We start from the raw sequence: 12,001 nt of genomic DNA, 5'->3' as shown, positions 1-12,001 counted from the left end.
TAGGATTGCGTGATTCATTGGAAAAAGGGATGATAGCCACTTTTTTCTCTATAACAGGATTATTAGTTTCTCGTTGGATTTCTTCAGGACATTTTCCGTTAAGTAATTTATACGAGTCATTAATCTTCCTTTCGTGCAGTTTCTCCATTATTCATATGATTTCCAAGATGGGGAACCATAAAAATGATTTAAGCACAATAACCGCACCAAGTACCATTTTTACACAAGGCTTTGCCACGTCGGGTTTTTTAACTGAAATGCATCAATCCGCAATATTAGTACCTGCTCTACAATCTCAGTGGTTAATGATGCACGTAAGTATGATGTTATTAAGCTATGCAGCTCTTTTATGCGGATCACTATTATCAGTCGCTCTTCTAGTCATTACATTTCGAAAAAACATCGATATTTTTTGTAAAGGTAATAATTTCTTAATTAAACCATTTTTCTTTGGTGAGATTCAATATTTGAATGAAAAAAGAAGTGTTTTTAAAAACACTTCTTTTCTTTCATTTCGAAATTATTATAAATATCAATTGACTCAACGTTTGGATTATTGGAGTTATCGTGTCATTAGTTTAGGATTTACCTTTTTAACCATAGGCATTCTTTGTGGAGCAGTATGGGCTAATGAGGCATGGGGATCTTATTGGAATTGGGACCCCAAAGAAACTTGGGCTTTTATTACTTGGACCATATTCGCGATTTATTTACATACTAGAACTAGAATACATATTAGAAGTAGAACAAATCAAAGTTTGCAAAGTATGAATTCGGCACTTGTGGCTTCTATAGGATTTCTTATAATTTGGGTATGTTATTTTGGAATCAATCTATTAGGAATAGGTCTACATAGTTATGGTTCATTCACATTAACATCTACTTGAATAAACTACACAGATAAATAATTGAATAAACTACATAAAGAATACATAAGAACATCATCCCATATATATATAAAAAGCTTCTTGTTTGTGCGAGTTTTTGAGAACCGTTTGAATCATTCCTTATTCAAAACGGTTCTCAAAAACTCAAAATGCATCTCATTACAATTCTAATTCACTTTATTCTTTTGCATTGTACAGCGAACGATTTTAAAAATCTTAAAATCAAAGACAAAAATTATATTTCCGTATTATTAATGAAAGACTATCGATGAAAGTAATTAGATAGGATAGCTTGCACCCTGTCAACTGATAGCGAGAGAACGAAATCCGGATAAATACCAATACCTATTACGGGTAGAAAGATACAGATTGAAACAAATAGTTCTCGTGGTCCAGAATCCGCAAAATTAGAGTTTGGAACATTGAATAGCTTGTATCCATAGAACATCTGACGTAACATAGATAATAAATAAATAGGAGTTAATATCATTCCAATTGCCATTACAAAAGTAATTAGCATTTTTGGCATTAAAAGGTATTTTGGACTAGTAATTATTCCAAAAAATACTAATAATTCCGCAACAAAACCACTCATTCCTGGCAATGCAAGAGAAGCCATCGAAAAACTACTGAACATGGTAAATAGTTTTGGCATTGGGATCGATACCCCCCCCATTTCGTCGAGATAAACAAGACGTATTCTATCACAACTCGTTCCTGCCAAGAAAAAAAGCGCAGCACCAATAAATCCATGAGAGAGTATTTGTAAAATGGCACCGTTGAGTCCCATTCCGGTTATAGAACCAATTCCTATAATTGTGAAACCCATGTGAGATACAGAGGAATAGGCTATTCTTTTTTTTAAATTCCGTTGACCGAGAGAGGTTGAAGCTGCATAGATTATTTGAATCGTTCCCACTATTACCAACCAGGGAGAAAATATAGAATGAGCGTGGGGTAATAATTCCATATTGATCCGAATAAGTCCATATGCGCCCATTTTTAATAAGATTCCAGCTAGAAGCATACATGTACTGTAATGTGCTTCTCCATGGGTATCTGGTAACCACGTATGTAGGGGTATAATCGGCGATTTGACAGCATAAGCAATAAGGAATCCAAAATATAATATTATTTCCAATGCCACAGGATATGATTGATTAGTTAATTTTGAAAAATCTAATGTGGGTTCATTAGGGCCATATAAACCCATACCTAGAACTCCTATTAAGAGAAAAATGGAGCCCCCCGCAGTGTACAAAATAAACTTTGTGGCCGAGTAGAGACGTTTCTTTCCCCCCCACATGGATAAAAGTAAATAAACAGGAATTAATTCTAACTCCCACAGCATGAAAAAAAGTAAAAGGTCTCTAGAAGAAAATAATCCTATTTGACCGCTGTACATTGCTAACATGAGAAAATAGAACAATCGCGAATTTCGAGTAACTGGCCAAGCCGCTAAGGTAGCTAAAGTGGTGATAAATCCTGTCAGTAAAATAGGTCCTATGGAAAGCCCATCGATTCCCAGTCTCCAGTGAAAATCAAAAACATCTATCCATTTTAAATCTTCCTCCAATTGGGTTAATGGATCGTCCAATTGGAAATGATAACAGAAAACATAGGTTGTTAGAAGGAGTTCCAACGAGCATATACATATAGCATACCACCTAAACATCTTATTTCCTTTATGAGGAAGAAAGAAAATGGAAGAACCGACGGATATCGGCAAAACAACAAGTATTGTTAACCAAGGAAAATAACTCGTGATAAAGACAAGATACGTTTGACCAGAAAAACCCGTGCTCGGAATAGAATAATATATTTTCTCGAGTACGGGCTTTTGTCGGTAAAGAGGAATCAATTGATTCAAGTGGATTTTTTTGTAACGTATCAATAACCTAGACCCATGCTGCGAGTTGTTTCATATGATAAATAAACACGGACACTCAAAAAATCCGTGGGGCAGGCGGATTCACATCTCTTACAACCCACACAGTCCTCGGTTCTTGGTGCGGAAGCAATTTGCTTAGCTTTACATCCGTCCCAAGGTATCATTTCCAATACGTCTGTGGGGCAGGCTCGTACACATTGAGTACACCCTATACATGTATCATAAATTTTTACTGAATGTGACATTGGATCTATAAATTCCAGATTTTAACATCAAAAATTTTCAATCTGGTAGAAAATTAGTATTTATATTATAGACACCAGACGAAGCAGTGGTTTATTAAAATTTTAAGAATCAATATATTTCTAAATCTGTTCATGAGAAAAAGCCAAGAGACTTTGATTTCCGTTTCAAAAATCATGATCATACGAGTCACATGTGTAAATAAAAATTGGCCGACAAAACAAATTGATCAATCATTCAAATCAATATTTCAATATTCATATTTTCAATATGAAATATGAATATATAAAAATAAAACTAAATTAGTAATTTAATTTATTTTCGTAATATGATTAACATATTATTATTTAATAATATTATTTTTATTATTTTATTATAATATTTATAATATTATGCAGTATATTATTATATAATACATTTATATTATTATATAATACATTAAAAATACATTAAAAACATTAAAATTTAAATACATTAAAATTAAATAAAATAAACAAATAAAAAACGAAATAAAAAAATTATAATACCAATTAAATTAAGAATATAATTATTTTTCATTAATGGAATATGAAAGTGAAAGAATAGAAATAGAAAAATATTCCAATTTCATTTATATTTTCTTATGCTTTATCATGTTGTGTGGTGTCTTGATTTATATGATCATTATAACTGATTATTCAATATATGATCATGATAATTATCACTAATTATTCAACAAATTCGATTGATTGATACGAGTTGATTTTCTGTTTCGATGAATCGACGAAACAATAGCTAGACCAATAGCTGCTTCAGCAGCTGCAACAGCTATAATAAAGATTGAGAAAATGTTTCCTTTTAATTGGCGACTATCAAATATATCAGAAAATGTTACAAGATTAATATTAACCGAATTTAGTATAAGCTCAAGACACATAAGTGCTCTAACCATGTTTCGACTTGTGATCAATCCATAGAGACCGATAGAAAATAAATAAACACTCAAAAAAAGTACATGCTCGAACATCATTGACTAACTCCTTATCAATCTCGATTCATTTCAATATGAACAATTGAAGCGATTCGATTTTTTATTTATTTAGAACTTCTAAAATTCTAAAAACTTTTTAATTCTTTTAAAATTCTAAGTATTTATTATTGGCGAGCCATAGTAATTGCACCTATCAAGGAAACTAAAAGAATTATAGAAATTAGTTCAAAGGGAAGATAAAAATCTGTCGATAAATGAATCCCAATTTGTTGAACGTTACTTATTAGGTCCTGTTCTATAATCTGGTTTGATCTTGTAGTCCAAATAATTCCGTACCATGACGTATCTGGTATAGTAGTAATTAGTGAAAAAAGAATACTTGTACAAACCAGTGAAGTGACTCCATCTCCAATGGTCCAAAAATACGAATCATTGGAATATTCTGAACCATTCATGAACATTACCGCAAATATGATTAAGACATTTACGGCTCCCACATAAATAAGTAGCTGTGCGGCAGCTACAAAAAAAGAGTTCGATGGAATGTAGAATAAGGATATACAAACAAGAACCAATCCCAATGAAAAAGCAGAATAAATAGGATTGGTAAGTAATACTACCCCCAGACCCCCTAATATAAGAACTGACCCCAGAAATGCTACAAGAATATCATGTATTGGTCCAGGTAAATCCATTATGTATAATATGTAAAAAAAAAAATATATAAGTCAAATCATGACCTTACTAAATGGTCCAGGAAAGGAAAAGGGTTACCCCATTTTTATTGTATATGATATGTTCCTAATTGAATTAAATCTTAATATGGATTAATTTAATATTAATTTTATATATAGATATAATTATTTTATTGGGCCAATCCTACTTACTTTTTATCCAAAAGAAAAAGAATAAAAAAAGTAGTTGAAATTGTATATTTCGAAATTCCCGTGATAAAAATATTATAAGTTTAAATCAAAGAGTGATTCTCACCAATCTATAGTTACTAATTAAATCTATAGTTACTAATTATTATTTGTAGTTACTGACCAACCAAAATAAAAAAGTTTTGATCTTTTATATCAAAACAAAATCTTAGTAATCGGTAATCGTTCTTGAATCAAAGGGTTTATCTTTATCTATTTTGATTTGAGTCGAATTCATAACTGTTTGAATTGTGTAATCTTCAATTACTGACATTGGTAACCGACTCAAAGCAATTTGATTATAATTCAATTCGTGACGATCATAAGTAGAAAGCTCATATTCTTCAGTCATTGATAAACAGTTTGTTGGACAATACTCGACACAGTTACCACAAAATATACAGACCCCGAAATCAATACTATAATTAAGCAATTGTTTCTTTTTCATATCTCTTTCCAATCTCCAATCAACAACAGGTAGATCTATTGGGCATACACGAACACATACTTCGCAAGCAATACATTTATCAAATTCAAAGTGAATTCGACCACGAAAACGTTCTGACGTAATTGATTTCTCATAAGGATATTGAATAGTTACAGGTAAACGGTTTGTGTGGGATAAGGTAATTATGAAACTTTGACCAATATACCTTGCAGCTCGTATTGTTTGTTGACCATAATTCATGAACCCAGTTACCATGGGAAACATATTGTAGATATCCATAAATAAATTGATGTTTCTTTCTCTTGTTTGAAAGAGGTTATGAATCTAGAATATCGTTATCGTATTCTGTTATTTTATAGTGAAACAAGTTGGGAAGAAGTTGTCAATAATAGATTACCCAAAGAAATAGGTAAAAGAAATTTCCATCCAAGATTTAATAGCTGGTCCATTCTCATCCTAGGTAAAGTCCATCTTGTTGTGATAGAAATGAACAGAAACAAATAAGCTTTAACTAATGTAATAAAGATACCAATTGTCATTCCAAAGACTCCAGCTATTTTTTTTATTCCGAAAAGCTCAGGAATGGATATGTACGGAATAGATAAATTCCACCCACCTAAGTAAAGAACCGTTACGAATAACGAAGAAGCTAATAGATTTAGGTAAGAAGCAAGATAAAATAAACCAAATCTGATACCAGAATATTCGGTTTGATAACCTGCTACTAATTCCTCCTCTGCTTCTGGTAAATCAAAGGGCAATCTCTCACATTCAGCTAGAGAAGAAATTATGAAAACTATAAATCCTATGGGCTGACGCCATAGATTCCACCCCCAAAAGCCATATTTGGACTGTGCTTCAACTATATCAACTGTACTTGAACTGTTAGATAATTATAGTCGATAATAACATTACTGTTTCCATCGCTATTCCAAAACCGTACATGAGACCTCAGCTTCATACGGCTCCTCTATGGCCACAAATAAATGTAAGGACTAGTTCGATATTATCACCCCTTTTCTTTTGGGATAACTAGAATAAAGATATATCAGAGAGTCCGAAATTAAACCAATGGAATTCCGTTTGCTAGAATAAGAAAAAGTGCTTCGGAATTAATCTCATCCCTTATGATAATAAAAATGTATTTTTCTTTGTTCGGTAATAACTCAGCCCTTCAATAAAATACTCGTTATATCAATAAATCTAAAGAATTTAAAGAATTAGGAATTAGTCCATTAATTGTGATAGGAATTCCACCCATATGGATGGGAAAAAAGAATAAATAAATATCTTTTTTTTATTAATTCGATTATTACATTCCATTTCTTTTGTTCCTGTTCTTCTATCTCAGAAGAGGGTACTTTGAAAAAAAAAGAATAAGGGATTAATTCGTTCTGGATAGTCATTTCTTTAATCAGTGAATAGGAGCATACTCTAGATCGGAATCGTAGGGAAGTACTGCTTGATCATTTCTACCAACTTAAAGTCCCTATTTTTATTCGTTTTATAAATTGTAGAAATATCTCTTTTTTTGATACCTTACATTATCTCTATTACTAATCCTTTGTGCACTTTGGTGTTCCTAACCGTCCACTGATTTTTGATTGATCTACGGCATGGTAATAAATACAAGACAGTAATGAAAACTCCATACAGTTGATCTTTTACACCCGCTCCAAGATATGATGACTAATGAAAGAATCTTAATCTTGGGGTAAACAGTTTACACTGCTTATGTTTACTTCAACTTTATTCTTGTACATATGAAATGAGATTTTATCTTCTTACTGCAAACTTCTAAGTTGTTTTGTTTCACTCATATAACTATCTGGTTTAACTCATTGACCCGAATGATGAATAAAAAATAAAATACCTATTCAATACATTACATTCAACTTCTTTCCTTTACTTCTAGGAAAGAAGTATAAAGTTCATGTTCAACGAATCACACGTAGAGATATTGATAACACACATAGAGTTAATGGTATTTCATAACTAATAGATTGAGCAGCAGCTCGTAGACCACCTGAAAAGGAATATTTATTATTCGATCCGTATCCTGACATAAGAAGCCCAATAGGAGCAATACTTGAAATGGCGACCCATAAAAAAACACCTATACTGAGATCGGCTAAAATGAGGCGATACCCAAAAGGAATTACTAAATAACTTAGTAGAATTGATATGACCACTATAGACGGTCCAATACTAAACAAACGAACATCTCCTCTAGATGGGAGAAGGTCTTCTTTAAAAAGTAGTTTAGTTCCATCTGCTAGAGCTTGAAGAATTCCCAAGGGGCCGGCATATTCAGGCCCAATACGTTGTTGTATCGCTGCAGATATTTCTCTTTCTAACCACACAATTACTAGTACCCCTATTGTAATTCCCAATATAAGGGTCAAAATGGGTACAAAGATCCATATGAGTCCATATACTTCTTTTAAGGATTCCGATATAGAAAAAGAATTGATAGTTTGTACTTCTGTCGTATCAATTATCATTTCAACGATCAACCTCTCCCATAATGATATCTATACTACCTAGTATCGTCATGATATCAGCCAATTTCATTCTTTTAACTAGCTGAGGAAGAATTTGCAAATTTATGAAGCCGGGTGGACGAATTTTCCATCTCCAAGGGAAAACACTATTATCTCCTATCAAATAAATTCCTAATTCCCCTTTTGGGGCTTCTACTCTCACGTAAAGTTCTTGTTTCGACAATTCAAAATTGGGTGAAGGTTTTTTACTAATAAATCTATATTCAAAATCATTCCATTCGGAATTTTTTGCTCTATCAAAGCGTCGGACTTCTAAATTCTCATAGGGTCCTCCAGGAATTCCTTCTAGAGCCTGTTGAATTATTTTTATAGATTCCCTCATTTCACCGATTCGTACTAAATAACGAGCTAACGAATCTCCTTCTTTTTGCCATTGGACTTCCCAATCGAATTCATTGTAACACTCATAATTATCAATTTTACGAAGATCCCATTGTGTTCCAGAAGCTCGTAACATCGGTCCTGATAAACCCCAATTTATTGCTTCCTCTCCACCAATAATGCCCACTCCTTCGACTCGCTCCAAAAAAATGGGATTTCGCGTAATGAGTTTTTGATATTCAACAATTCCTGTTAAAAAATAATCGCAAAAATCCAAACATTTATCTATCCAGCCATAAGGTAGATCGGCAGCTACTCCTCCGATGCGGAAATAATTATGCATCATTCGCATACCTGTGGCGGCTTCGAATAAATCATATATCAATTCTCTCTCTCTGAAAATATAGAAAAAGGGAGTCTGCGCGCCGATATCCGCCATAAAAGGCCCAAGCCATAACAAATGAGAAGCTATACGGCTCAGCTCCAGCATAATTACTCTGATATAGCTAGCCCTTTTAGGTACTTGAACATTTTCCAGTTGTTCTGGTGCATTTACCGTTATTGCCTCTGTGAACATAGTAGCTAAATAATCCCAACGTGTTACATAAGGCAGATATTGTATAATTGTTCGGTTTTCCGCTATTTTTTCCATCCCTCTGTGTAAATAGCCCAATATGGGTTCACAGTCAATAACATCTTCACCATCGAGAGTAACGATCAGTCGAAGAACACCATGCATTGATGGGTGGTGAGGACCCATATTAACTATCATGAAATCTTTTTTTGTAGCCGGTACAGTCATATCTTTTCTTCCTTAATTCATTATTTCATGAATTCCTCAAAAAAGTAGGAGGTTCATCAAAATAAAAAATCTAATAACTACTATACTAATTCAAACGATTTAATTAACGATTTTTTGGCTCCCGAATATCCAACTGGTCAATTAATTTCTTATAACGCGCTCTATTTTTCTTTGACAAATAAGCCAGCAGACGTTGACGTTTTCTCAGAATTTTTTGTAGACCTCTTTGTGATAAAAAATCTCTTTTGTGCAATTCCAAATGTGAAGTAAGTCTTCGTATCTTATTGGTGAAACTTAATACTTGAAATTCAACAGAACCCCTGTTTTCTTCTTTTTCTTCTTGTGGAAGAAGTGAAATGAATGAATTTTTGACCATAAAACTTTTTTTATCTTTTTCTTTTCTTTCTTTTCCATGCCATGGATTTTACCGATCAGGAAAAATAAAATAATAATTATTATATTATGTCAATTTTTTTTAATCTAGTACACGCAAAAATTTAGATTTATCCGTTTCTATCTAAATCAAATTTTCCATTTGATTTAGATAGAAAAGAAAAGGATAATATATTTCTGCATTTACGAAAGAGAATGATTTCTTTGCACCTAAAAAGATTCTGTAGATTTCTTTCTAGATTCAATTGAATTGATACACAAGTAAATACGTATCATGTACCAGAACGTAACACACCATATGCGTACATCTTTCGGTTTTTATTTACTGAAAACGGCATGTGATATATAGGAAATATACTATTAAATAATTCTGAATCGTGGATACATACGTATCCTTGACATACTGAAACGACTACCATTATTGGTATCAAACCAATAGCGATTCATACAAGCTAAATCTTCTAATCGGTAATTGGGCCAAAGAAACAATTTGCATTTAATTAATTTATTTAAATCCGTATTAAGACGTTTGTCCTCATTCAAAAATTGTTCAGAGTTTCTTATGTTGTTTTCGTTGCAAAATACTGGATTTCTATTCACAATATCCCGATTATGAGAGTTGAAACAAATTAGAATTCTCAATTCTCTACGACGTCTAGGAGATAGAATATTTTCAGGAACAAAGAAATTATAATGATCTTGATCCCCATTCACAAATATATTGCCATGTCGTCCAGTGGATTTTTTCAAATTATTCTTATCAACATATCTTTTCTTTATGTATTTTCTATTAATTTGGTGTTTACTCTTATCGATCAATGAAATACTTATGGTTTGATATATAATGAATTTTCCATCCCTTCTTAAAGATAGACGAATTGGTTCGATAATTAATATTCCCCTTTTTATTAATTCTGTAAGAGCTAGATCTTTCTGAATCAGCATTACATCCAGATGCATCTCTCCTCTTTGAATCGAGGATATAGCAATTTCCCTTGGATTTATCAATCTAAGTAGGAGACAATATATCCTAACATTATTAATAATTTTTTGATTCAAGGGGTCATCCCATCTTAATTGAAAAATAAAATATTTTTTCAGGAACAAATCTAGTTCTCCTTCCTTATTTTTCTTGGATTGTTTTTTTTTTTTTTTACCTTTTTTAATGTTTGATCTCGTGCAATCCTCTTCAAGATATTCCTTTTGGTTTTGTTTTTGTGGATCTGATACAAGATTTGATTGACCCTCTTTTTCTTGGTTGGAATTTTGAAATTCTATTTTAACGGAATCTTTGATGTTTTGATTTTGACTAATATTTTTTTTATTTTGATTTTGACTAATATTTTTTTTATTTTGATTTTGACTAATATTTTTTTTATTTTGATTTTGACTAATATTTTTTTTATTTTGATTTTGACTAATATTTTTTTTATTTTGATTTTGACTAATATTTTTTTTATTTTGATTTTGACTAATATTTTTTTTATTTTGATTTTGACTAATATTTTTTTCATTTTGATTTTGACTAATATTTTTTTCATTTTGATTTTGACTAATATCATTTTCATAATAAATATTAGAAAGAAGTAATTTGATTGGTATGATCCACGGTTTAATCTTATATGCATCAAAAGGTAACACAAATTCTGGGAAGAACCAAGGTTCTAGATTTGATATGGTAGAATAATTTCGATTCATTCCCATCCAATCAAAAATTTTTTTTTGATGAGTCTTAGTCTTAGTATTTTTATTAGTATTTTTATAAATTTCGGTACCGATATACATATCGGTCCAGTCCTCAATATCACTATTGTTCTCAATATCACTATTGTTCTCAATATCACTATTGTTCTCAATATCACTATTGTTTCTAAGGCAAAAATGAAGAATTCTATAATCCAAATATTTTCTATCCAGATTTTTATGGGTATCAATAAAATATCCTTTTTTTAGGTAATCATCAATAGTCATATTTAGCAATACATAAAACGATTCGGGTTTCAGTGTGTATGAGTCCTTACTATCCCCATAATTTATATATTCATGTGATAAAAGATCATATCTGTAGTGTTTTTTAAATTTTTCTTTTTGACTCATCGATAAATCCACTGCACAAAAATTTTCATTCATGTAATGAATTAATCGGTCTTTTTCTTTTTTATATGAATACAATTTCATTGATTCTTTATTTTGAATAGTACAACGTTGATTGACTCTATTTCGCCATTTTTTCGGTACTAATCGAGACCATTTGCTCCGAGAAAAATTATATTGATAATGACCCTTTAACCAGTTTTTCCATTTATTCATTCCAGACTTATTAATTTTCTTATGCCTTGATTTGGAATCAAACCTTGATTTGGAATCAAATATTCCTCGTGTCATACAATAATACTTTATCTTGTCTTTAATAAAAGGATAGGTCCCGTGATCGTGATATTGAAGTACAGATCTCAGGTGATGGTTGTTAAATAATTGGGTTTGTGACAATTTGTAAAATACATATGCTTGGGACAAGGAAGATAAGTCGTGATAAGTGTTTAAATCATTTCTAATATT

General features: G+C 31.6%; 1 protein-coding gene across 1 annotated transcript; it reads right to left on the bottom strand.

Annotated features, from left to right (window-relative positions):
- Nucleotides 1-443: 443 nt before the first annotated feature.
- LOC135663381 (NAD(P)H-quinone oxidoreductase chain 4, chloroplastic) lies at nt 444-3,387 on the bottom strand. Its single transcript, XM_065176821.1, has one exon. The coding sequence runs from the start codon at nt 2,560-2,562 to the stop codon at nt 1,150-1,152; it is 1,413 nt and encodes a 470-aa protein (XP_065032893.1). The 5' UTR covers nt 2,563-3,387; the 3' UTR covers nt 444-1,149.
- Between the last annotated feature and the right edge of the window lie 8,614 nt (nt 3,388-12,001).

This window comes from Musa acuminata, unplaced genomic scaffold (genome assembly GCF_036884655.1).
Source record: "Musa acuminata AAA Group cultivar baxijiao unplaced genomic scaffold, Cavendish_Baxijiao_AAA HiC_scaffold_709, whole genome shotgun sequence".
In the NCBI taxonomy this organism is placed as follows: domain Eukaryota; kingdom Viridiplantae; phylum Streptophyta; class Magnoliopsida; order Zingiberales; family Musaceae; genus Musa; species Musa acuminata.
This window is presented reverse-complemented; position numbering and strand designations above follow the sequence as displayed.